Raw genomic sequence first — 24,737 nt, 5'->3', positions numbered from 1 at the left:
CACGCAGGTCAGGTTCTCATAAGAAGACCCCGTGTCTGACTGAAAGGTGAAATGCCAGGGGAGTGGGCGTATGATGGAAGAATGTGAAGGAGAGCCAAACATGGAAATCTACACATTGCCACTGCAAGTCTTGTTGACAGAGAACAAAACCCCAAAGGATGCATTCTCATCCTCGACAAAAGTATGCATATTGGGCAAAGTCCTTGCACCAGGGGCTGGTGAACTGTGGGGAAAAGGGCACAAATGTCACAGGGCCCCTGCACATGTTGGGGAGCCCTCTCTGGTCACCCTCTTCCCGGTCAACAAATCAATTTCAAATGGGAACCTTAGTCTATGTATTATCCAGAAAAAAAGGATTGAATTTTCACTTGCACATGATTTAAATGTGCTATAGTGACTTCACTAACTTCACCTTATTTTCATCAAAAATAAATCATACAGTATCTGTTAGTTGAACACTTAATCATGTGCAACTAGTGTGTTCAAACTATGTAAACTCAAATGACTTTTTTTTTCTTCCAGTTTACCATTATTTTTAGGTTTTGATCTTGTGGTGTTATAGAAACAAACTAACCAAATGCACATAGATGTGTCTTCATAAGAAATATTACTATTAGATCGCGGAACGTTTTCCAGTACCAAGGTGAACTTCACGTCCAATTCATTGAGCTATTATGCAATACACCCCCCCCCCCAAGTCTCGTGGACTGCTGGCTGCTTGAACATCACACCAAACTGTCAAGTGTATTAGCCGCAGTAAAAGTCATATGTAAAGCCAAAGCAAATAAGGAATTTGTGTGATGGAGGATGTTTGATCATGTTGTTCTGATGTCAGGCAGACGGGTCACGCACTTTGGCTCGAATCCCCACAAGGTTCTCCTCCCCTCTTTGAACATCACACACTCACCCATTGGATGAATTTTAATCCCCATCATCTGAGAGTGATAGATGCCAAAGCAACCATATGGACATAAACTGCCAACATTACACTCCAACACACACGTTTACCCGCAAGCTGAAAACAGAACATCAACAAAACAACGACCGAGGGCCTCCACGTGGCACACCACGTGTATGCTACCAGCCCACCGCCTGCCGTGACTGGGAAAGGAGAGGATCCATTACAGATCATTGACAAACCGATCCGTTTATGTAAGCGTTGAGCTGTGTCTCTAAGTGGTGGTGTCAGAATCCCATCACCCAATCCAACTACTGTGGAATAATCTCTATCTTTCTCACTTCACCTCGAGCTATTACTACGGGTGATGTATATCAAATCAGGAACATACACTTGAAAAAAAAAAAACATGGGACACATGCTTTAGTTCACAATGTATAGCGTATGTATTGACTTACTGTATACAAATAATGAAGAGCTGCCTAAAAGGTTACTTGTTCTCTCTCACACACGCTTGATTTCAGTGTTGTAGTACTAAAAGTTCAGAATGGTTCAGGTATTAATACCCATTTTAACAGATTTACAATATTCTTTCACATTTTGACAGAGTCTCAAGTACTGTGATGTCATGGCAATTGAAAGATTCTATTCAGAGTAATTGTAATTTCTCTGTGCATATCGACTATAACAAAATAAAATAAAAGTATCAGGAACCTTTCTTTGTAGTACAGTCGTGTAAAAATGCCGTCAGCAAATCCATCAGACACACACAAACTTTCCTGTCATTGGAGTGGTACGTTATTTTACGATAGTGTTGCAGCAAGCATGCTCATTGCAGGATTCACAGCTTCATAATTTCTGTTTGGTTTGAAGAAACTACCCATACAACTTGCACACTTGAGTTAAAGTGATTAAAAAAGGTAAGTCTTGTGTAAAGCACTTGATACTTTGGCAAATAACGAGTTTGGCTGATGTAAAACCTACAGCAGAACCTGTTGCCATGTAAACAATTTGAAGCTGGAACAAAGTCCAAATAAAGCAGGTTACAAAAAGTTCTTGGATGTCTCTACATCTAGAAGGATGTTCTCACAGAGCTACTTACTTGGTATATCATGGGAGTCAAAATTTGAGGGCTTCCCCTTTAACATGAACAATGATGCATTTTTACTTCAAAGATGGGGTCAATCATGGTAGTCAGGTGACAATTGATGTATAACATCAGGCATTTGTTTGCAGTATAATGTTCTACTTCATAACCAAATTTAGAGAATTTACCCCAATGACAAGCTCTGTTGGAAGCAAAGAAAAAACAAAACAAAGATACTTTGTTTTTATGTCCCCAAATAAGAGACCTGCTTCTCAAAGGCTGAGCTCTTAGATAGTATAGCAACGGACCTTTCCAATGGCAACCTTAAGCTCCGCCCCCTTAGTCATGTCCCACAAGATTTCAAAATGGCGATTGAACATAAAATGTTTGAAGTTGATCATCTATTGCATATTCCAGATAATATTGCGGTGTTTTTTGCCAAATGCATCAGACTTGTCTAAGGGAGTTCTGCAGAGGTCTCGAATATTTCATGCAAGGATATGTACATGGAATTAAGATTTTGGACGGAGCAGGACGCAATGTCAGAGTTACAGCGAAATGTTGGCGATCGATGCAAAATTTTGAAGCCTCACAAACTTCATATTGAAATCCAACAGGATAAAATAGTGGAATCATACTGCTCATGTAAAGCAGGGTGAGTACTTTTTACTTGGAAAGATCAGGAGTAATATCATTCTAGTCTTTATAAGTGAATGGGTGTATTCATTTGACGTGGGTCATAATTGAACCCAGTCCTCTGTCTTAAAAGTCCGATGTGATACAAATAGGCAAATAGACATTTATCTTGCATGACATCGTGCATTTAGTATCACTAACCCGACTCTTCGGCATAAAACATTACACACTTCATTCAGCAGGTCAGTGATGCATTACCAAAGTGAAAGTTGTTCTCCTGCAATGTATAAAGCACTGTTAAGAGTTAAATCAAACTGAGTGAAGACACTTCTCCCTCACTTACCTTCAAACATACAGCCTTGCGTTTGTTGATATTGTTCACATTTAGTTGTACGTGCAGTCTTCCACGAACCTTAATCCATCGTAGAAACTTCGTCAACTGTGTTTTAGGCTTTGGAAAATGAATCAACCAGGCCCCTTGTAATCTAGCAGGATATCTTTCATCAGATTTGCACGTCCCCGAGTGCATCTGAGGACCATTTTCTTCGTAACATTACGTTTGCCAAGCGCACACTACTGACAACCAGGATTGCTTGTGGGACAATATGGCGAGAGGGGCAGGTCAAGCCAGGGGTTAAGACAATGCGGCTATCTGATTGGCTATCAACTTAGAGGGGAGAAAAATAGAGTCCAGTGATATATGCTAACATATGCTATAATGCCCTTTATCAGGAAATACAAAAGACTCAATGTTTTGTTGTTGCACAGTCACGATTGTCAAGTAATCAATGAACAGCAGTATGTCTTGTTAATACCACCACCGCAATGTAAAGTATTGGTTATATTGGTACCCTTTAAAAAAATAATAAAAATTCCCCCAAAATGTAAAATTAAGAAATAATAATAATAATGATTCTGCTGCCACAAACTGACTGGATTTGTATTTGCTGGGTGGGCAAAGATTTTTGAGTCTCAGATCCAAACTGACTCCACCCGCTTGAATGACTTCAACATGGCATCGGTGCATCATGGAGGGCCAATACTGTTGCCGATTACTTCCTTCGGCTTCTCGCTGAGGGGAAGTGCAAGGCGGTATGTGGTCGAGTTGTCAGGATAGCGTTGAAAGGCTTGTGGTGAGTTTAAGGTGGGGTTGCACAGATGGTGAAAGCGCTATGGGATGACAAGAACATACAGAAGTTAAATATTTGGGCTCTAGGAAGGAACACAAGCAGCTGAGGGACAACTCTGAACCTGTGTGAGGGTGCCAGGCGTAATGGCAAGTGCATAGATGGCCCAAATTGGAAGCAGAGACACAGAGGACAGGGTGAGGAGCCACCCGAGTGCTGTCGCCCAACCTGGAGTGATCAGGCCTTTCCCCAAACTCAATGGAGACCAGCAGACCAGGGAGAACAGGAAGGTAGCCTACAAGTCACACAAAGAAGGTTTTCATCAAAACATGGGATACAAATGTAGTGCAGGACTTAAGTGACAACTAAACGATTACCAAATTAATAAGTAACTATTTTGAAACTTGATTAATCATTAACTTAAAATGGTCCAAATCCTCTGCGATTGGCTGGACACCAGTTCAGAGTGTATTCCCCCCCGACTGAAGATAGCTGGGACGCTTGTGTCCAATCCTTGGAATTTAAGTCAATGTTCTCAGATTTCTGTGGTCCACCGTGAAAGCGGATGAATTATGTTAGTGTTTCAACAAAATAAGACATTTCAAAACGTCTACTTTTACTTTGCACAATAATGAGCAATAATTTTTGCCATTTTTCTTAAGAGGTTATGAACTAAGCCGGGCCTTGAATTAAAATGAATTTAATTTTAGCATTTTCTCTTCTGCCAACTTGAAAAAAAAAATTCCTTTTTTAGAGTAAAAGGATGGATCATTTTTAAAAATGTAATTGATTAATAAAAAAATAATAATCAGCAGCTTACCTAATTATTGAAATCATAAGTTGCAGACCAAGATACACTTACAGTGCACACAGCTGGCGTCAGGTATTTCCAGCACAGCTGGAAAAGAAGCAGGGTGTTGTGGCCTGTCATGTCCTTGATGTTTGAACTAAAGCGCTCAGCACCTTTGGGCAATAAATAAATAAAATAGATTTTTTTTTTAAATTAAAAAAATAAAATATATTGCAATATGTTTTACTGCTATGACATGAGGACAAAGGACAAAGTACCGTATTTTAACGACTATAAAGCTCACTTAAAACTCTTACATTTTCTCAACAATGGACAGAGCACCTTATAATGTGGAGCGGCTTGTATGTGAACTGATGTCCAGAATTTTTAACTGACTGGGAGCATTTCCTGTTGGTTGTGTTGTTCTGTTAGCTGTGGTGTAATAATTTTGGTTTGGTGTCACACCGTGGATGAGGATGGAGTGTTGACTGGTGACTTGCTTGCACTGGTCGTAGTGGGGAAAAAAGTAGCAGCTTGTTCTTCTGGTTACAAAAATAAAGGTACAAATGTACCTCACTGTTTTGTGAGTGCCACTATGCCTTCACCAAATAATTCTGTGTGCCTTATATATGTGTTAAGTACTGAAATTGAACCCGCAACAGAGGCAGCACCTTTAAATATGATTGGCTGCAAGGTTGCGAAAATACGGTATATAAAATTCCAAACGAGAACACTGAACTTTGGGTAGTGAGCCAACATAGGCACTGAGTGACATAGCTTCACAACCTTGTCATTTTTGTCACAGAGCCCCAAGTTTATGCTCAACTGACATTTTGTTATTGTTGTGGCTGTCACAGCAATAGTCATAAAAATTAGGAGCAAAACGCTTCGTGGAGTTTAGATTTCTGTGGAATTCCCCTTCAAAGTTCTTCTTTTCTGAACCCCAGCACATTCATCTACTCCTGAGAGCCATAAAAAAGCTGCAGAGTACCTTACTAACATTTAATCTCAAGATGTAAAGATAGTTCTGTTTGTATAGCATTTTTTAAACCTTAATTGATATGCCAGGGCATGTTCTTGCACAGTTTGTGTCCAAATGGTTGATTCCACCATGTCAGAATTGTTTTTAAAAAATGCCCTCATCCCTGGGCAGGTCTGGCTTAAATAGTGGTTCCCTGCGGCCACTAGACTTTGAGGCGAGGAGGGGGCCCAGGGGCTGATTGAGGGTCCAGAGGAGACAGACAAGGGCCTGGCTTTGAGCCAGTCTCCTTACAACAGAGGGTAAGCTGCGGCCATGCTCGGTCTACCGACTCTTGAGTGGAATGTCCACGGAAGGCAGGAAGTGGAAAGCTAGACCGTGAAAGTAATTTAATAACAAAGACTGTTTTTGTGTCATTTTGCTCCTGCTCTCTATTAGCTCTTATGTTTAATTTTCAACGATCCGAATACATGCAAGCAAAAATATGCAACTTGAATGCTTGGATGTGCGACAGTGTATGATTCATACCATAGATCCAGCCAATTGCAATAGACTGGAAGATGGATAGGAGCAGCAAGCTGGCTCCACTGCAGGAGAAATGATCATATATCTGGAACACATACAGACCACCCTGGATCGCCGGCAGGGAGACAAAGCGCCCCCACAGTTGATTACTAAGCATCATGAAATCCAAACTGGCAGCTTAGTTGAAGATGTTCACTAAAAGCTCATGTTACCGGCGTCACCATGATCAGCCCGATCAAGAAGCATACAACACAGATAAACAGCAGTAACAGCTCTCTGCGGTAGCCACGTCTGATCAGATGGGGGTACAAGTCGGTCACAGATGTCATCAGCGCCTCCAGACTTACAAACTGTACCACAGGGAGATTTCAGACTTTTTTTTAAGCATAAGATGCTATACAAAATATCATTGACAAGGAAGATTGTTAGGTACAGTATATGACAGGGACACTGTGTGTGCAGGGTCTGACATGAAGCTTTGGTAATTGGTGGCCTGACAAGACACGTTGTGGTAGCTTGGTCAAAAATGGCACTGACACTGTATATTCATGATATATGAGGTTTTCGTAATTATTTTGTATTTAGTGCCATTATACTGTATTATTTAAGACCCTTTAAGAAACTATTCGTAAAAAAAAAAACATTCATGGCAATGTTCACTAATTTCATTAAAATTGTACAAATTTAGAATGCTGAAAAATAATCTATCAATAAATCACTAAAATACTGATTTAGCAGTGACATTCCAACAATGCTTAATCTTGTGCCTTGATGTGTAGACTGTCACTGTTAGGGAGATGTGCATGTGTTTAGATGTACAGTATTATGATTTTGATTTACTTAGAATCTTTTTTTTTTGTATATTGTTAATAATATGTATGTGTGGCGGCACGGTGGATGTCAACTGGCTGCCGCATCTGCCACACAGTTCGGCCGTCGGTCCCGGCCTCCCTTGTGTAGAGTTTGCATTTTCTCCACGTTCCTGCATGGGTTTTCTCTTGGTGCGCCGGTTGCAAACTATGGGGAAGTTCTCCCACCAAACCATGGGTTCTCTGGGTGCTCCAGTTTTCTCCCATATCCCAGAAACATGCACTTTAGTTCAATTGAAAACTCTAAATTGTTCCTAGGTATTAATGTGAGTACAAACGGTTGTTTGTTTATATGTACCCTGCAATTGGTTCGCAACCAGCTCAGGGTACACCCCATCTCCTGCCCGAAGATTGCTGGGGTAGGCTCCAGCACACTAGCATACCAAAATTTTAGTTATTTACACCATAGAGATAAAGAACATCATTATATATGATATCTAGGATTTACACATGCTGGCTATAACGGCTCTCTGAGGGAAACTAACTTCAATGTGGCACAAGATAAGAACAAGCTTGATACCCCTGGCTATCGTTCTGCTGACCTTCACAGCTCTATTCACCTTCCACTGTCCCTGAAAAACATTTTCAATATTGGAGAAGGGCGTATTTCAAATCCCCCCCCATTGCACAGCGAAACTGTTCCAGTGACTAGCAACTTTAGCTTTGGCTATCGACATGAGGCTAACTCTGATTCTGGTTTGTCCAGTCAAATTATGCGCCGGTAGTGGTTTTTCCCAAGAGAACCCACAACATTCTGTCTCGAGACAGAGACAGAGACAGAGACCGAGACAGAGACCGAGACAGAGACCGAGACCAACTTGTGTGTCCAGCCCCAACATGATGATCATGAGGAAGAAGCAGGTAGCCCAGAGTTGGGGAAGAGGCATCATGGCAACAGCTCTGGGGAAGGCGATGAAAGCCAGGCCAGGTCCTGTTACGACATTAACCACAAAAATATATCTTGCCTAAAAGTTACTCTCAAGCCACAAAGAGCCACAGTTAATTCTCACATAGTGGCTGAAATCAGGTCCACTGACGTATGCTAACGCAATCTGCAATATCGAGACGTGACATATGATAACAGCTCCAACTCTGAAAATTGTAACTTTGGAACAAGTAGGCCTTTGTTCTTCACACATGGCAACATCAAACAAAAGGTATCTTACTCTCCACTGGTGTGATACACCGGAAAGGTAAATAAAAAAAATATTTGGTTAACATGTATTGGAGATGTTTTCACCTGATTGAGCCACAGTGGCGATATCCACTCCTCGCTCCTCCGCCATGAATCCTAGCACTGAGAAGATTGCAAAACCTGCCAAGAAACTGGTGCTACTGTTCAAGAGGCACAGAAGGTATGAATCTCTGTAAGCAGTCACACACACACACACAACACACACACACACACACCACACACACACACACACACACACACACACACACACACACACACAAGAAATGAAATAGTGTGGAAAACAAAATTAAAACAAAACAGCAGATACTGCATTTGGCAACAGTACGTAGTGAGTTGATGGCCAAGCATTGTAGGTTAACGATGAAAATAACCCAAAAGTTAAGTGCTTAGCTGTTTTTGGGCATGACTCAGTGGAGTGTGGGAATTTGGGTGGATGAGGCTTTTCTTTCAGGTGTGGCTATGTCCAAATGTGTTTTCTCGGGCCATTCCATTCATTCTTTCTAGAAGCAATCTGACCAACAGCTTCTCCCATTTCACAGAGTAGAGTCTTGAAATGGATAATTAATTTGTGTGGGTTTGTGTGTATGACTGTATGACAAAGTGTCTTACTTGTAACAGTCATTGTTGAATTTGTTGTAACTGCCGAGGGCTGTGAGGCTCCCCAAACAGATCCCATAAGAGAAAAAGATCTGGGTACCCGCATCCATCCATACCTATAAAGAGAGGAGACAGTGAAGAAAAGGTACATGCTTGAAAGCCTTGTGACCAATCTTGTAATAAAATATTGATTCTGAATTCTGTTGGTTGATGTTCTCTATAATACAAGAATTTGGACTTTGATGGGTTGGACATGCCCTGGTCCGAGAGAGTGAGTATATTGTTAGAAGGGTGCTGAGGATGGAGCTGCCAGCCAAAAGAGGGAGAGGAAGAACTAAGAAAAGGTTGATGGATGTTGTGATTGACGACATGAGGACAGTGGGTGTTAGAGAGGAAGATGCAAGACATAGGCTTAGATGGAAAAAGATGACACCTAACGGGACAAGCTGAAAGGAAGAGAAGAAGTAGTATCTACATCCTAGAACACAATGCGATAAGAAACCTTAAGTTCATGTTTTACAGACAAGTATGTCCTTCTGCACCTGCGGGTCTGCCAGGCGAGTGTGGTTGGGTTTGAGGTAGTATAAGATTCCCTGCGCTGCTCCAGGCAGGGTGACACCTCGCACCAGCAGCACAAAAAGCATCACATATGGAAAAGTGGCTGTGACATATACCACCTAAAAAGTACAAATTGCAAAGGAAAAAATAAGGATAACAATTAAAAGCAATGGAAAACTACAAAATGAAGTGTATAATGTCAGACAGGTCCACGGGAATCCCTTCTGCTATTAAATACTTTTTGGTGAAAGTGAAGGCTTTATATGTTCACCTTTCCTGTGGATTTAATGCCCTTCCACACGCAGAAGTAGCAGACGAGCCAGACAATAGCAAGACACAGGGCCAACTTCCAGCTAATTGGGCCAAGCTTGTCCAAGCTATTCGACAGGTGGAGCACTTCTCGCCTGGAGCACACAGACACACACACAGACACACACACAGACACACACACAGACACACAGACACACCACACACACACACACACACACCACACACACACACAACACACACACACACACACACACACACACACACACACACACAGAGTTTTTTACAAGCAAAACATTGAATTCTGAATAATGAATCGTTAATATGGATACACTCACTCCCAAAATTCCATAACAGGGGAGGTGGCGTTTCCAGGTAGGTTGCTCACATTGAATGTCTGGTTGTGATGCTCAAACATGAAACAAGCATCTACCAGGAAGCATACAAATTTACATCAGACTTCACACTGCAGCTTTCCACGTGTGGACAGGTGCACAAATTTTTATTCAATTCATTTTTTATTTATTTGCACTTTTTCAGATTAGAGTTATGTGGCGACTGTGGATTCTGTCAATGTGTGCACTTGACAGCAGCTAGTGCGATAACTGACCAGTGTTCCATGAGTTGTTACAGTGCGACCAGGGAAGTTCTGCCTGTAAACTAGAAGACAGGTAGAACAGAGCCCAGGCCAGTATGACAATGTAGTACACACATCCATGCAGGATCATCATCTGGCTAGCATAGCCTAGACCTGCAGACAGACAAGAAAAAGCACATCTTGTAATCATAATGAACGGTTGTGGACCACAAGTAAATACAGTACACGGATAAATGGGCACAAATTTGATTGCTCACGCAAACAGATGTGGAAGCTGATTTATTATTATTATTTACTAATTACTAAGTTGTACATAATCCTTCATGCAAAAGATATCCTGGTAATACAACTACAAAGACAACGAGGCTGCTACAAAATGCCCAACTGTTTACAAGCTACAAATCATATTCACTGACATGAACAGGCAGTTATCGTAAGCCTTGATGCAACTGGTATTCATTCAACAGGTATTTTTATTTTATCAAAATATCAGAGCGAGACAAGGTAGTACTAAACATTTCTCTCATATGAGAGCAGAGTTCATATGTTATAATTAACAAAACACACTTTATGAATGGAAAGAAATATTTATCTATCAGTTTCAAACTTAATTTTGTGCTTGGAGTGCTCTTCTGAAGTTTTCCATGGTGAAAACAGCGGAACCTATAAATAAATATATAAACCCCTCTTAAAAACGGCATTATCCATGTTTAAATGCTCAGTATCTATTACAGTGAGTGAAAATACAATTCAGCGTCCTTGTTTTGGGATTTTAGTTAATCAGGCCAATAGAGTTTTGTATAAAACTTTCAGGGTTCCATTTGCGCTTTTGTTTTAGGAACACTAGCATAAGTATAGCACAGATCTCCTCCAAGGCCAAATAAAAGTGTGATGACATTTCTGGAGTCTCAAACTAGTTTTTGTTTTTGCATCTGCTTGTTAGTTAGTAGGGTACTTGTTTTATGACGGATAAAGAACATGCGGATGGTGTCATGAATCCAGGAGGTGGCTAATCTAATTTTTGCTATAGATTGTAACTCAGTATTATACTCTCAACTGTGCCAATTTAACTTGGGCAGAGAAGAAAGCAAGCGCAATAACAAATGCTGTTGTTTGCTGAACTTAGATGTTCTATTTGATAATTATTTGTCAGTCAATTTAATTTGTCCTGTAAATAATAGGTGCAGTAAACACATACCTCCAAATATTGGGCACACGGATCTCCAGGCACTGACCCCGCCCAGGCTTGTATACTGGCCCAGTGAAGTCTCCAGGAGGAAGAGGGGGATACCACATAGCACCAGGAACAAAAGGTATGGTACAAAGAACACACCTGGACACACACATAAAATTTACTTTTTTATTATTCATGCTGTGATGTAGAAAGAAAAAACGTTATCAATGCAATAAAAAGATTAGAAAGTAAATGAGATGATGCGGCAAAATCAGTTGATATTGTCACTCCTGCATTGTGTTCTTTTATTTAGTTACCTCCTCCGTTTTTGTAGCACAAGTATGGGAATCTCCATACGTTGCCCAAGCCAATGATCTGGCCCGCCACGGCCAGAAGGAACTCAGCCTTGCTGGCCCACTGGCCCCTGGCATTAAGGTCAGCATTGTTGATTTTCACCTGGTCAAGGAATCTTCCATTATGGACATTGTTCATCAATGGCTCGCCTGGCATTGGCTGGGATGTCATCATTGGTTAAGTCAAATGTGCACAAAACCCTTTGAAAGATACCAAATAACTGAATAAGTGAAATAGAAAATGTTGTTGATTTGAGTTTTGTCTTTTTTTCTCCCATTCCACTTAGCGCTTAATATTTGTTTCTGAAGTACAGCGCATAGCCTCGTTCAGATCATAAGTGAGCTGGGGCCCTTTACCCAGCTCACATCTAGGCATGGTACACCCTGAACTGGACGCCACTTGTCACCCTAATGAGGAAAAGAGACATAGAAAATGGATGGCGACAGAAACGTTTTGCTTGCCAATTAAAAAAAAGATGCAACCAAACAGATTGGGAGACCTTTCATTATGCAAGACGATAATGCCCTCCAGAACGTTGCGCCTAAATAGCAAAAGATTCCATTGGGGAAAGAAGGAAGTTTTACAATGGGCAAGCATATGCACTTTCACGTTCATATACAGTCAACGTGCCAGCAAAAGTCAACGTACTGTGAGCTTGATCACTGTCTCCTGAGTCACATACTGGTAATGCAGTATCAGGAGCAACTGGGGATTAGGTATCTTGCACTAGGACACTTTGACATAGTCACAAGTGATGAGGATCAAATCCGCAACCTTTTGGTGGGGGAAACGTATGGAAGTAAATATGTGCCACTAGGATTTGAATTAAAAATGCCACTGAAAATTTTACATTGTATTTTTGAATACATATTTTGACTACATTTTAAAATTCACATCGTTATTTCAAAGTGATCACATTTTCAATAGCTGTATCTCAATTTAACTTTTCGATGTTAACCATTCGGCATATGAAAAAAAAAAAATAATAAACCTTTCAAAATTGAAACAATATTTTTCAGTCTCCTGAGATTCCACTGGCTAAAATTCCCAGTCTGAAATTCAACATCTGAATTCAGTGTAAAACAGGCAGGGTTACTTCAGGTCACAGACATAAGCAAAAGATGTCAGAACCCAACAGCCAGCCAATCCAGTTACGCTTTTATGAAGGTAAATATGTGCCACCTAGATTTGAATTTGAAATGCCACAGAAAACAGGATTTGAATTTGAAATGTAAAGTGATCACATTTTCAATGGTTGTATTTCAGTGTAACTTTTCAATGTTAAAAATTCAACTGGCTACAATTTGCTGTCTAAAATTCCCCATCTGTGTCACCAGGCAGGGTTACTTCAGGTCAGAACGCCAGCCAATCCAGTTACGCTTTCTTAGTATGTGACGTCACGTGACTAAGAAAGCATAACTGCGACTCCACCAGGAGACTGAAAATATTGCGTTTGAATTTTGAAAGGTTGATTTTTTTAATATGCCGAATTTGTTAACATTGAAAAGTTAAACTAAAGTACAGATATTGAAAATGTGATCACTTTGAAATATCATTATGAATTTTAAAACGTAGTCAAAATATGTCTAAAAAAATACAACATAAAATTTTCAGTGGCCTTTTTAATTCAAATCCTACTGGCACATATTTACTTCCATAGAAATGAACACTTTACCACTGCTACCATGCAAGTCAATCTCCAGACTTAAACACTTTTGAACATTACAGTTACCTACGATAGAAACCCCTCCAAAAAGAAACAATAACTGAAAGAGGCTGCAATATAGAAATGGAAAATCATGACAAAAGAACAACACAAAATTGTAAATGTTTGGTGATTTCAAAGGAGAGATGCAGTTACTGAAGCAAAGGATTTCAAACTACAGTGCCTTTTGAAAGTGTTCGGCCCCTTGAACTTTTAAACCTTTTGCCACATTTCAGGCTTCAAACACAAAGATATGAAATTAATTTTTTTTGTCAAGAATCAACAACAGTGGGATACGATCATGAGATGGAACAAAACTTATTGGATATTTTATACTTTTTTAACAAAAAAAAAAACCTGAAAAGTGGGGCGTTTTCTCTCTACAGCACAACTAATAAATTCAAGGCCCATAGGCAAAATCTGACCCACAGAATCAAATCAAGTGTTCTAACTTTATGTTTCTTGGAAAAATAAAAATAAAATAAAAAGTGACTCATTTTCACCTTTGGCTGTGAATTGCAAGCATCGTTACCTGTCCCCCTTTTAAGAGTAAATGAACAATGGTTAGCTACCAATTTGTTTGTGTGCTTATAAAATATAATATTGGCTATATGGTTTCAAAGTTCAGACAGCCCTCAGAGGGAAATCACAACTACGATGTGGCCCACGCCAAAAATCCATTTGAGACTCCTGGTTTCCAGCAATGACAAATTTGATTCAGCATAGGTTGGTAACTAGTGGCCCGTGAGCCATAACAGGCTCACTGCCAATTCTAACACGGATTTTAGTTTCCACTCTTCTTTGAATTTCCTACATTTGAAATCATCCTTTCTTTTAATTGCTTTGACTGTGAATTTTTGGTAGGTTGCTAGCTAATGAGCTTGAGCTAAAATCTCACACGTTATCCCAACATAAAGAAACAACAGCATCAAATGTCACCCGAGAATAGGCAGCATTAGTAATGGATAGCCAAAACATTAAAGTAGGCCAAGAGGTTATTTTAAAGTCGAATATATAAATTTGGCTAAGAGAAGCATTTATTGTTTAAAATACTGTAACCAGTTACTGTAGTTACCCATCAAGTCTTAAAAGAGTCTTAATAATTAAAGACAGCGACCTCTTTATTGTCATATGTTTATTCGCATCTGTTTCACGACACTGCAGGGAACTACAGCAGTGACACAATAACAACGGCCTGTAAGAAATTCATTTCTTCTAAATGAATATAGTCATTAAATTACATCTTTATACACAATATCCATCCATTTTCTGTGCCGGTTATCCTCACAAGGCTTTATAGACAATACAATCATAAAAATGAGGGAAAAAAATTGGAAAAGTGGGGATTTCCTGATTAAAATGGAATTTCAGCCTGCGACTGAACTGTCAGCAAAATAAATAATAATCATAAATTGACCCCGGGCCAAACCAAGTTGCTAACCACTGCCATACAAGACAGTAAATAAATTTTTTTTTTCCAAACACAGAAGCACAAGGTCTCCTGCTAGTTTACCTGTCCACCCTCCTTCAGCTCTTAAAAGGGTACACTCAGAATTACAAACACCATCCACCCACACAGTCTGGACCACGTAGAGCAGAGACATGCTGCTTGCGCTTTCTCTCGATAATAATGCTAAAAGTTAAAAAAAAAAAAATTGCTGCTGCTTTAATTAATTTCAGGATGAAACTGGATGAGATTTTCTCTTTTTAGAGTAAAAAAGGTCTGGTCTGAAGCCAAAGTAGAAAGTACAGGATGAGATGGTGTATAATGTTAAAATTCCACCTTGGCACAGACTAATCAAGGATGAAAGCACAGACAATACAGTGGACAAAAAGCTAATTCTGTATTTTAAATATAGGAGGCAACATAACATTAACCTTAAAACTGTTTGGGAGCATCATTCAGCTTTCAACATGCATTCCTAAAGATATTCTGGGATATAACACCGGTAATGTTTCAGTATATAACTATAATAAATAACAGATTGTGATTTACTTTGACTTGATCTAAGTTCTAACATTAGACTAGTCTGTCCATATATCTAAATGTGAATGGTTCTCCTGGGGTACCGTGTTATCTTGAAGTGGAAAATGTTTCCTCTTTCAATGCTTTAGGAAGAGATAGATCCTCTACTGCTAGATCATGATGAAATAAAATGATTTGATTATATGAATATTTAGTTTTGAAATTGAATGTCGATTGACCTCTTTAAAAATATCTGTCTCAGTGTAATGTCAATAAATTATGATAATGGTATGGTAACAACTACATACACGGGTAAAACAACTCAGGAAGTTATTTTAAGGTCTTCAGATTCCATCCTTAATCAAGCCCGCAACTTTATCTGCTGCACGGTGGAGCAACTGCTTGGAGTGGTTTTCTCCGGGCACTCCAGTTTCCTCCCAAATGCAGCCCTATGGGGGCACAAACCAGTGCAATCTGTAGGCCGGTCCCAAGCCCGGATAAATGCAGAGGGTTGCGTCAGGAAGGGCATCCGGCGTAAAAACTGTGCCAAACAAATATGAGGTTCATCTAAAGAATCTCATACCGGATCGGTCGTGGCCCGGGTTAACAACGCCCGCCCCCGGCACTGCTAACCTGCAGGGTGTCGGTGGAAATTCAGCTACTGTGGGTCGAAGACAAAGAAGAGGAGGAAACTGGATCCAGCGTCAGAAGAAAAAGAGGAATGCACAGAGCCTACAACTGAGTGTAGGGACTTTGAATGTTGGGACTATGACAGGAAAAGCTCAGGAGTTGGTTGACATGATGATTAGGAAAAAGGTTGATATTCTGTGCATCCAAGAGAGCAGGTGGAAAGGTAGTAAGGCTAGAAGTTTGGGAGCAGGGTTTAAATTATTCTACCACGGAGTAGATGGGAAGAGAAATGGAGTAGGGGTTATTTTAAAGGAAGAGCTGGCTAAGAATGTCTTGGAGGTGAAAAGAGTATCAGATCGAGTGATGAGACTAAAATTTGAAATTGAGGGTGTTATGTATAATGTGGTTAGCGGCTATGCACCACAGGTAGGATGTGACCTAGAGTTGAAAGAGAAATTCTGGAAGGAACTAGATGAAGTAGTTCTGAGCATCCCAGACAGTGAGAGAGTTGTGATTGGTGCAGATTGTAATGGACATATTGGTAAAGGAAACAGGAGCGATGAAGAAGTGATGGGTAAGTACGGCATCCAGGAAAGGAACTTTGAAGGGCAGATGGTGGTGGACTTTGTAAAAAGGATGGAGATGGCTGTAGTGAACACTTATTTCCAGAAGAGGGAGGAACATATAGTGACCTACAAGAGCGGAGGTAGAACCACGCAGGTAGATTATATTTTGTGCAGACGATGTAATCTGAAGGAGGTTACTGACTGTAAAGTAGTGATAGGGGAAAGTGTAGCTCGACAGCATAGGATGGTAGTATGTAGGAAGACTAAGAAGACAAAGGTAGAGCAGAGAACCATGTGGTGGAAGCTGAGAAAGGAAGAATGTTGTGCGGCCTTCCGGAAAGAGGTGAGACAGGCTCTCGATGGACAACCGAAGCTCCCGGAAGACTGGACGACGACAGCCAAGGTGATCAGAGAGACAGGCAGGAGAGTACTTGGTGTGTCATCTGGTAGGAAAGGGGAGAAGGAGACTTGGTGGTGGAACCCCAAAATACAGGGAGTCATACAAGGAAAGAGATTAGTGAAGAAGAAGTGGGATACTAAGAGGACTGAGGAGAGGCGAAAGGAGTACATCGAGATGCGACGTAGGGCAAAGGTAGAGGTGGCAAAGGCTAAACAAGAGGCATATGAAGACATGTACACCAGGTTTGACACGAAAGAAGGAGAAAAGGATCACTACAGGTTGGCCAGACAGAGGGATAGAGATGGGAAGGATGTGCAGAAGGTTAGGGTGATTAAGGATAGAGATGGAAATGTGTTGACTGGTGCCGGTAGTGTGCTAAATAGATGGAAAGAATACTTTGAGAAGTTGATGAATGAAGAAAATGAGAGAGAAGGAAGAGTTGAAGAGGCAAGTGTGAAGGACCAGGGAGTGGAAATGATTACTAAGGGGGAAGTCAGAAAGGCACTACAAAGGATGAAAAATGGAAAGGCAGTTGGTCCTGATGACATACCGGTAGAGGTATGGAAGCAATTTGGAGAGATGGCTGTGGAGTTTTTGACCAACTTATTCAACAGAATACTAGCGGGCGAAAAGATGCCTGAAGAATGGAGGAAAAGTGTTGTAGTTCCCATTTTTAAGAACAAAGGGGATGTTCAGGGCTGTGGGAACTATAGAGGAATAAAGTTGATGAGCCACACAATGAAGTTATGGGAAAGAGTAGTGGAGGCTAGACTCAGGACAGAAGTAAGTATCTGCGAGCAACAGTATGGTTTCATGCCTCAAAAGAGTACCACAGATGCATTATTTGCCTTGAGGATGCTCGTGGAAAAGTACAGAGAAGGTCAGAAGGAGCTACATTGTGTCTTTGTGGATCTAGAGAAGGTCTATGACAGAGTACCAAGAGAGGAACTGTGGTACTGCATGCGTAAGTCTGGTGTGGCAGAGAAGTATGTTAAAATAGTACAGGACATGTATGATGGCAGCAGAACAATGGTGAGGTGTGCCTTAGGTGTGACAGAGGAATTTAAGGTGGAGGTGGGACTGCATCAGGGATCAGCTCTGAGCCCCTTCCTGTTTGCAGTGGTAATGGATAGGCTGACAGATGAGGTTAGACTGGAATCCCCTTGGACCATGATGTTCGCAGATGATATTGTGATATGCAGTGAAAGCAGGGAGCATGCAGAGGAACAATTAGAAAGATGGAGACATGCACTGGAAAGGAGAGGAATGAAGATTAGCCGAAGTAAAACAGAATATCTGTGCGTGAATGAGAAAAGTGGAGGGGGAAGAGTGAGGCTACAGGGAGAAGAGATAGCAAGGGTGGAGGACTTCAAATACTTGGGGTCAACAGTACAGAGCAATGGAGAGTGTGGTCAGGAAGTGAAGAAACGGGTCCAAGCTGGCGAAAGGTGTCTGGTGTGTTATGTGACAGAAGAGTGTCTGCTAGGATGAAGGGCAAAGTTTACAAAACAGTGGTGAGGGCGGCCATGATGTACGGATTAGAGACGGTGGCACTGAAGAAACAACAGGAAGCTGAACTGGAGGTGGCAGAAATGAAGATGTTGAGGTTCTCGCTTGGAGTGACCAGGTTGGATAGGATTAGAAATGAGCTCATTAGAGGGACAGCCAAAACTGAATGTTTTGGAGACAAGATTCGAGAGAGCAGACTTCGATGGTTTGGACATGTTCAGAGGCGAGAGAGTGAGTATATTGGTAGAAGGATGCTGAGGATGGAGCTCCCAGGCAAATGAGCGAGAGGAAGACCAAAGAGAAGGTTTATGGATGTGGTGAGGGAAGACATGAGGGCAGTTGGGGTTGGAGAGGAAGATGCAGGAGATAGGCTAAGATGGCAAAAGATGACACGCTGTGGCGACCCCTAACGGGACAAGCCGAAAGGAAAAGAAGAAGAAGAAGAAGACTCCAGTTTCCTCCCATATCCCAAAAATATGCATTAATTGGAGACTCTAAATTCCCCCAAGGTGTGATTGCGAGTGCAACTGATGTCTGTCATGCAATTGGCTGGCAACCACATCAAGGTGTACCCCCGCCTGCTGCCCGATGATAACTGGAATAGGCTCCGGCACTCCTGTGCAGTTTGTGAGCAGGAGCGGCACGAAAAATGGATGGATTGTAGCGTGCAGTGACTGTAGCACAGCAAGCTCACCACACACACAGAACTGCGGCTGCGCTTTGCTTTTAAAAAGTAACACATCGAGACTGTTGTACTCGCCACCATCCCAAAACTCCACTTCGATCTCTGCCTCATGGCTCATTTGGTACTAGGTCTGGTGTGTGACATTAACGCCATGATGACATGGCCAAGAAATCATTATTTTAAGTCCTCAAGTGTCACCACTAGTAAACACAACGCCATCCCCTTGTCTTAGCAGGTAACTATTAAATAGCAAATTAAAAGAACACAAACCCGTGGCACACAGATCTTCATGGCTATTGATGCTTTTATGAAACCGTCGCTTTACCTGTCTTATCGAAGACGTCCTCCCCCAAGGGCACACCCCATTGGGCGTGTGTGCTTTATCTACATTGTGCAGCTGACACAAATATTTTCCGCTAATATAGTAGTAGAGTTCGGTAATGTAATATACAGTACAGTTGCACGTCTCTTAGTCTTAGCATTTAAACAGATTCAGTACGTGGTACAAAGGTAATGTTTCAGTTCGACGGCAACAATTCTATTCCTATTTTAAAAGGACCGTCTCTCGCTACTCACTTCTACAGTCCCTAACGGAGTACAGAATAACCGAGCAGCCCCCGCACACATGACAGGTGCACCATAACCGTAAAAAACAAACTCAAATATAATGTCAAGACAAAGTTGAGTCATTTGAAGCTATGTTTGATTATGAGCTTTTAGAAAGCTGCGGATATATGGTCATGGCTTTCGCTTACCTGGCCTGCGTGTAATGTATCATAGTAGTTGACACAACAAGTTCCCATGAGTCCTCGCAAGTAAATGGTTAACTCCAGTGACGCGCGTACACTGCCAAAAGAGGGAGGGGGAGGAGGAGAAGGACGAGAAGAAGAAGAAGAAGAAGCACCAGCAAAAGAAGAAGGAGAAGAAGAAAAAGAAGAAAAGGAAGAAGAAATAGAGCGAAAATCCACGTCTGAATGCCTGAAACGGTCACTCACTTCCAGTAAATAACTTGCCAACTGGTGTTTTGGTCGGCAGAAACTGTGAAATCTAATTCAAAATAACAGGTTAAAGAATTCTTTTAGAATGCGTTGTTTGATTTTTTTTTTTCAAATGATAATATCCATCCATCCATTTTTTTAGCCACTTCTCCACAGGAGCGTCGCGGGGAGTTCTGGAGCCTATCCCACAGGGTTCACACGCAGACCTAAAAGTCCCTAAAAACCCCTAATTTTTCGAAGGTGGATTTAGGGTCTCCTAAAAGTCCTTAAAATCCGCGAAAACCGGTCAAGCCCCTAAAAAGGCCTTAAATAAAAAAAAAAAAATAATCAAAGGAAGGACCTCTACCGCCAAAATTCTCCCTAAAAAGTAAATTTTATTAAAAAAAAAAAATAGCGATTCATCTGGCGTCCAAATCAGCCGGAAATTGTCAACGGAAGTCACCTTGTCGATATTCCATTGTTTGTTTCCGTGAGTAGGCATTTCACTTCGTCTTCGTTACGACGTAGCGTAGTTCTTTCATCGATCAAACTTGTATCACGGGGAAGTGCATCATTCAAGAAGCTTGGGTTGAAAGTAAGGAGTTTGGGAGCTGGGTTCGTCGAGATCCAAAACATCGGCACATTTTTTACTGCCATCTGTGCAAGCAGAGTTACCAGCTTGAAAAGATGGGCGTCAAAGTGCTGGAGTCGCACCGGAAAAACAGGAGACACGCTGATTTGGCGAAGACTCTCATCTTCCGTTGGTATGAATCTGTTTCTAAAATAAGATAGTGAAGCATCAACTTCAGGGAGTGGTACTAGCAGTGCATGCGTACTTGGGATCGCAAAAAAACGCTTATTTTCATAGCCGGTTTTAACCGAACAGCTGTAGCAAAAAAAACCGTACCATAATGGTGTTTACATAACTCACCCACGGGACCTCGAGTCGGGGTGCGGGGTTTTTGTTGTTGCTCTTCCGGAGTGACGAGTTCACTGAGTCCCCCCCGTTATGTGAGTAGTGTTTTGATGTCTGGCAATAAAACAAGTTTACTCCCATACTTTGGAGTGTTTCCTCGATGCCATGTTTGATGTTTCTTTGATTTAAGTGAATGTTCTTTTGAGTCTAACTTTACTCTAACAGCGAAACTTGAAAAAAGTGGAAATGATGTTGAAAAAATAGCGCAAATTGGAGTACCGGAACCGGAAGAAATGATTGGAAATTTTAACCGATTTCGAAAGTCCGATTACGGTTTCGGTTTTAAAAAACGAAAACCGGTTATAACCGGTTATTTGTAACCGGTTGCGATCCCTAATGCGCACCTACAGTTGTCCAGCCATCAACTTCAACCAGCCAGAGGTCAGGCTTTATGAACGTAGTTCAATACACGAAGACGGACTCGTTAAAGGCAGGGATCGTGTGGACTTTAAAAGTGATCTGCAGCCATTACAGTTGCAAATCTTGTGAAAATAATTTGAAAGTGTTTGCAGTCATGTTCCCAGACAGTGACATTGTTAAAAACTACCACTGGGGGAAAGGAAGACTTCGTACCTGGATACATTTGGCATCGCTGCCCACTTTTCATCTCTACTGCCTCAAAGCCAAAAAAGCCAGAATAGAGACTGACATATCAACGCTTATTGAGAAGGCTGACAGGCTGTGTGAGGAGGAAGAAGAAAAGAGGAATCTGAGGTTTATCACCGAGGCCAATGCATTCAGAGGCAGAGCAAGGGACAAGAGAGCCACTTTGGCACCTCTGCAGCAACAAATAGAGGAGGCACTGGGTATGCTCAAGGAGCTAGAGTAGGGGTGCTGAAACAGACATCAGTAGAAGACATTTGTGTATATAGTTGCAATTGTAGTTAGAATCTGCTTTCCTGTATACTGTTATGTGAAGACGTTGACAATGGTCATATCAATGAGAACTACCACAAGGGGCGACAGGTGATCACTGTTGCAGGTACTGAGATACTGGAACATTTGATGAACCAAGAACGGTTGATGACACCATTGGGTGAGTCTTTTTTTCCTTATTCTTGATTTCCCACGATGGCCCTAAATTTTTCGTGTCGGCCCTAAATTTTTTCCGTGTCAGCCCTAAATGTTTCGTGTCAGCCCCTAAGAATGCCCCTAAAAAGCCCTTACCTTTTTTTGGTCAAACTGAGTATGAACCCTGTCCCAGCATCCAACGGGCAGGAGGTGGGGTACACCCTGAACTGGTTGCCAGCCAATCACAGGTCACATCGAGACAAACAGCCTCACTCACAATCACACCGAGGGGACGTTTAGAGTGCCCAATTAACATTGCATGATTTTGGGATATGGGAGGAAACCGGAGTGCCTAGCGAAAACCTACGCAGCCACAGGGAGAAAATGCAAACCCCACACATGCGGGTCCGCGATTGAACCCAAGACCTCAGAACTGTGAGGCAAACGCTTTAAAGCTGTGGCACTGTGCCACCATTATTATTATTCTAAAATACAAATGCTTTAATAATTGCATTATAGACAGTGTCACGAATGAGACTCGAGGGCGGACCCAAATGCACGACTCGGGTAACAGGCAAGCAGTAAGGAGAGAGTCTTTATATGTTCCAGAGTCGGTAACCGGGGAGTCAGTCCACACAAGCAGCAGGATCAGTAGCGACAGGCTTACAGGGTAGGTCGGGAGACAGGCGTTGGTCAGTAAACGGGAGGCTGCAGTCAGGAATTCGGAAGTGCGGGAACAAGGCATGCGAGGCGACGATCTGGCGAAGACCAGTCGTCCCCTTGGTCCTTTAAAGTGTGGGTGACATCCCTATAAACATTCTGAAATAGATATTGTAATGAAAAATACATATAACAGTTTTCTCTTCAATGTCTATACGAAAAAAAAGTGAGCAGAGAGCGCGTCATCCATGCACAAAGTTGTGCAATTGAGTGTCTGTCGACATCCAAGTGGTCGCCATATTAATTATCTGTCCTTGACGTCATCATCACTTCGTCCGTTGAAAATGCCCAGTGCCTGCTACTATGGAAGCCGAACAACAGAGATATTCGGATTTTTACAACGCCCCTTCTGACACGGAAGCTCTTTTCGAAAAGGACAACACCACACAACCGAGTGAAGTTACTGGAGCAATATTACACTATTGTTTCGAGCCCACAGAGCAATATTACACTATTGTTTCGAGCCATATTCAGAGAATATGCCATCACGGCCAAACCGCATCCCGTCCGATCCACTTCCGCGGCGATGAGCCATCGCAGCCGGCCGGTGTGCCTTATGACAGAGCCGATCGGTGCTGCTTTAGTCACAGTCGAGCCGGCTGAGTAACGCATTCTTGGCTGGGTTCTTCAGAGCTGCCCCTGTCGCAAAGCCCAATGCGCAGCCTTCGCGGAAGATGTGACCGCTGAACGCGGCGCCTCAGCCGGTGTTGCTGAGTTTCGGCCGCTGTACTGTATAAGGAGGGGGTGGAGCCGAGCTATGTTGCAGGCTGAGTGAGACATTTTTGGCTGGGCGACGCGCACATCGACACATTTCATACGCGGATCTTTTGTTCCGTTATGAGAGAGACCGATTACATGGTCCGCCCCAAACTATTATTTTTTTTAGTAGCTGTATGCGCACATAAACACATTTCATACGCGGATATTTTGGTATATTATGAGAGAGACCGATTACGTGGTCCACCCCAAACAACTTTTTTTTTAGTAGCTGTATACACACCTACCTGTTATTTGGAACCCACGAAGCTCTCGTGCTTTGCACCCGTGCAATCCATTTTTCACAACGAACAGGGTCTCTTCCAAACTTATGAAGGGAAATTTCATTCTCCCGAGTGTTCAAGCAATGTCCAGCAATGCAATGAGCTGGAATTTTGGCTAATATGAAGGAACAACGAGCTACCTTCGCGGAGGTAAAACTAATGGAAACAAACGAGTCCACGAGGGGGTGCCACTGTCCTTTACGTCACTTCCTGCTTCTTCTCGACAACAAATTCCTGAGAGGATTTTCATGGCGGAGTTACAAAAAACTGTATACGTCAAAATCATGTTTTGTGGTGAAAAAACACATGGGACCATATTGGCTGTGGGTTTTTCATTAATAATATCCCAAAAATCATCCGTTTGACGACACTTGAGCTTTAAGTACCAGGGTTAATCAGCGGAGATGAGGCGCAGGTGTGCGCCTCCGAATCATCGTCGGTCTGCTGGGACACGGAAAGGCACGGAGGCTTGGTGGAACTCGCACTTCTCCATATCCACGTACAGCTGATGCTGCAGCAGCTGCTGAAGCACCTCTCTGACGTGTTGATGTGGGTGGTCAAGTCTGAGGAGAAAATCAAGATGTCGTCGAGGTATGCAAAAACGTTTCTATTCAGTTTTTCCCGGAGCACATCATTAATAAAGCTCTGGAAAACAGCAGGTGGGTTCGTCAACCCAAACGGCATCACCAAGTATTTGTAATGACCCGTGGGGGTATTGAATGCCGTATTCTATTCATCCCCCTCCCGGATCCGTACCAGATGGTACGCACTTCGTAGGTCCAGCTTGTTGAAGATCCGGGCCCCTTGAAGGAGTTCGAACGCCGTCACTATCGGGGGAAGAGGGTACCTATTTTTTACGGTGTTGTCGTTCAGTCCTCTGTAGTCGATGCAGTGCCGT

The 24,737-nt window shown here is 42.0% G+C and overlaps 1 protein-coding gene across 4 annotated transcripts; it reads right to left on the bottom strand.

Annotated features, from left to right (window-relative positions):
• Window positions 1–1,271: 1,271 nt before the first annotated feature.
• Window positions 1,272–20,209, bottom strand: LOC133491719 (sodium- and chloride-dependent GABA transporter 2-like). Of its 4 annotated transcripts, XR_009792468.1 has the most exons (16): window positions 19,871–20,205; window positions 11,618–11,854; window positions 11,325–11,459; window positions 10,139–10,279; window positions 9,867–9,957; window positions 9,533–9,665; window positions 9,246–9,380; window positions 8,716–8,819; window positions 8,152–8,276; window positions 7,730–7,842; window positions 6,255–6,392; window positions 6,046–6,148; window positions 4,611–4,711; window positions 3,873–4,043; window positions 2,965–3,791; window positions 1,307–2,898 (listed from the first exon to the last, which is right to left on the bottom strand). XR_009792468.1 is itself a non-coding variant. In XM_061803260.1 (15 exons), the coding sequence occupies exons 2-15, from the start codon at window positions 11,826–11,828 to the stop codon at window positions 3,648–3,650; spliced, it is 1,845 nt and encodes a 614-aa protein (XP_061659244.1). In that variant the 5' UTR covers window positions 11,829–11,854; window positions 19,441–19,817; the 3' UTR covers window positions 1,306–3,647. The 4 variants fall into 4 exon arrangements, 3 of the variants coding, with proteins under 3 accessions (XP_061659253.1, XP_061659244.1, XP_061659230.1); XM_061803260.1 differs by lacking the exon at window positions 19,871–20,205 and adding an exon at window positions 19,441–19,817 and having other exon boundaries at window positions 1,306–3,791; XM_061803246.1 differs by having other exon boundaries at window positions 1,307–3,791.
• Between the last annotated feature and the right edge of the window lie 4,528 nt (window positions 20,210–24,737).

Source organism: Syngnathoides biaculeatus, chromosome 2 (genome assembly GCF_019802595.1).
Source record: "Syngnathoides biaculeatus isolate LvHL_M chromosome 2, ASM1980259v1, whole genome shotgun sequence".
Taxonomy (NCBI): domain Eukaryota; kingdom Metazoa; phylum Chordata; class Actinopteri; order Syngnathiformes; family Syngnathidae; genus Syngnathoides; species Syngnathoides biaculeatus.
This window is presented reverse-complemented; position numbering and strand designations above follow the sequence as displayed.

Bases quoted from the DNA above. Each gene is read 5' to 3' on its own strand.
- LOC133491719 (XM_061803246.1), bottom strand. From the start codon at position 11,828: ATGATGACATCCCAGCCAATGCCAGGCGAGCCATTGATGAACAATGTC. The intron at 9,958-10,138 runs GTCAGTTATCGC...GCTTCCTGGTAG, and splicing joins TAACAACTCATGGAACACTG to ATGCTTGTTTCATGTTTGAG. The intron at 6,393-7,729 runs GTTGGTCTCGGT...CCTGTGGTACAG, and splicing joins TGTTGGGGCTGGACACACAA to TTTGTAAGTCTGGAGGCGCT.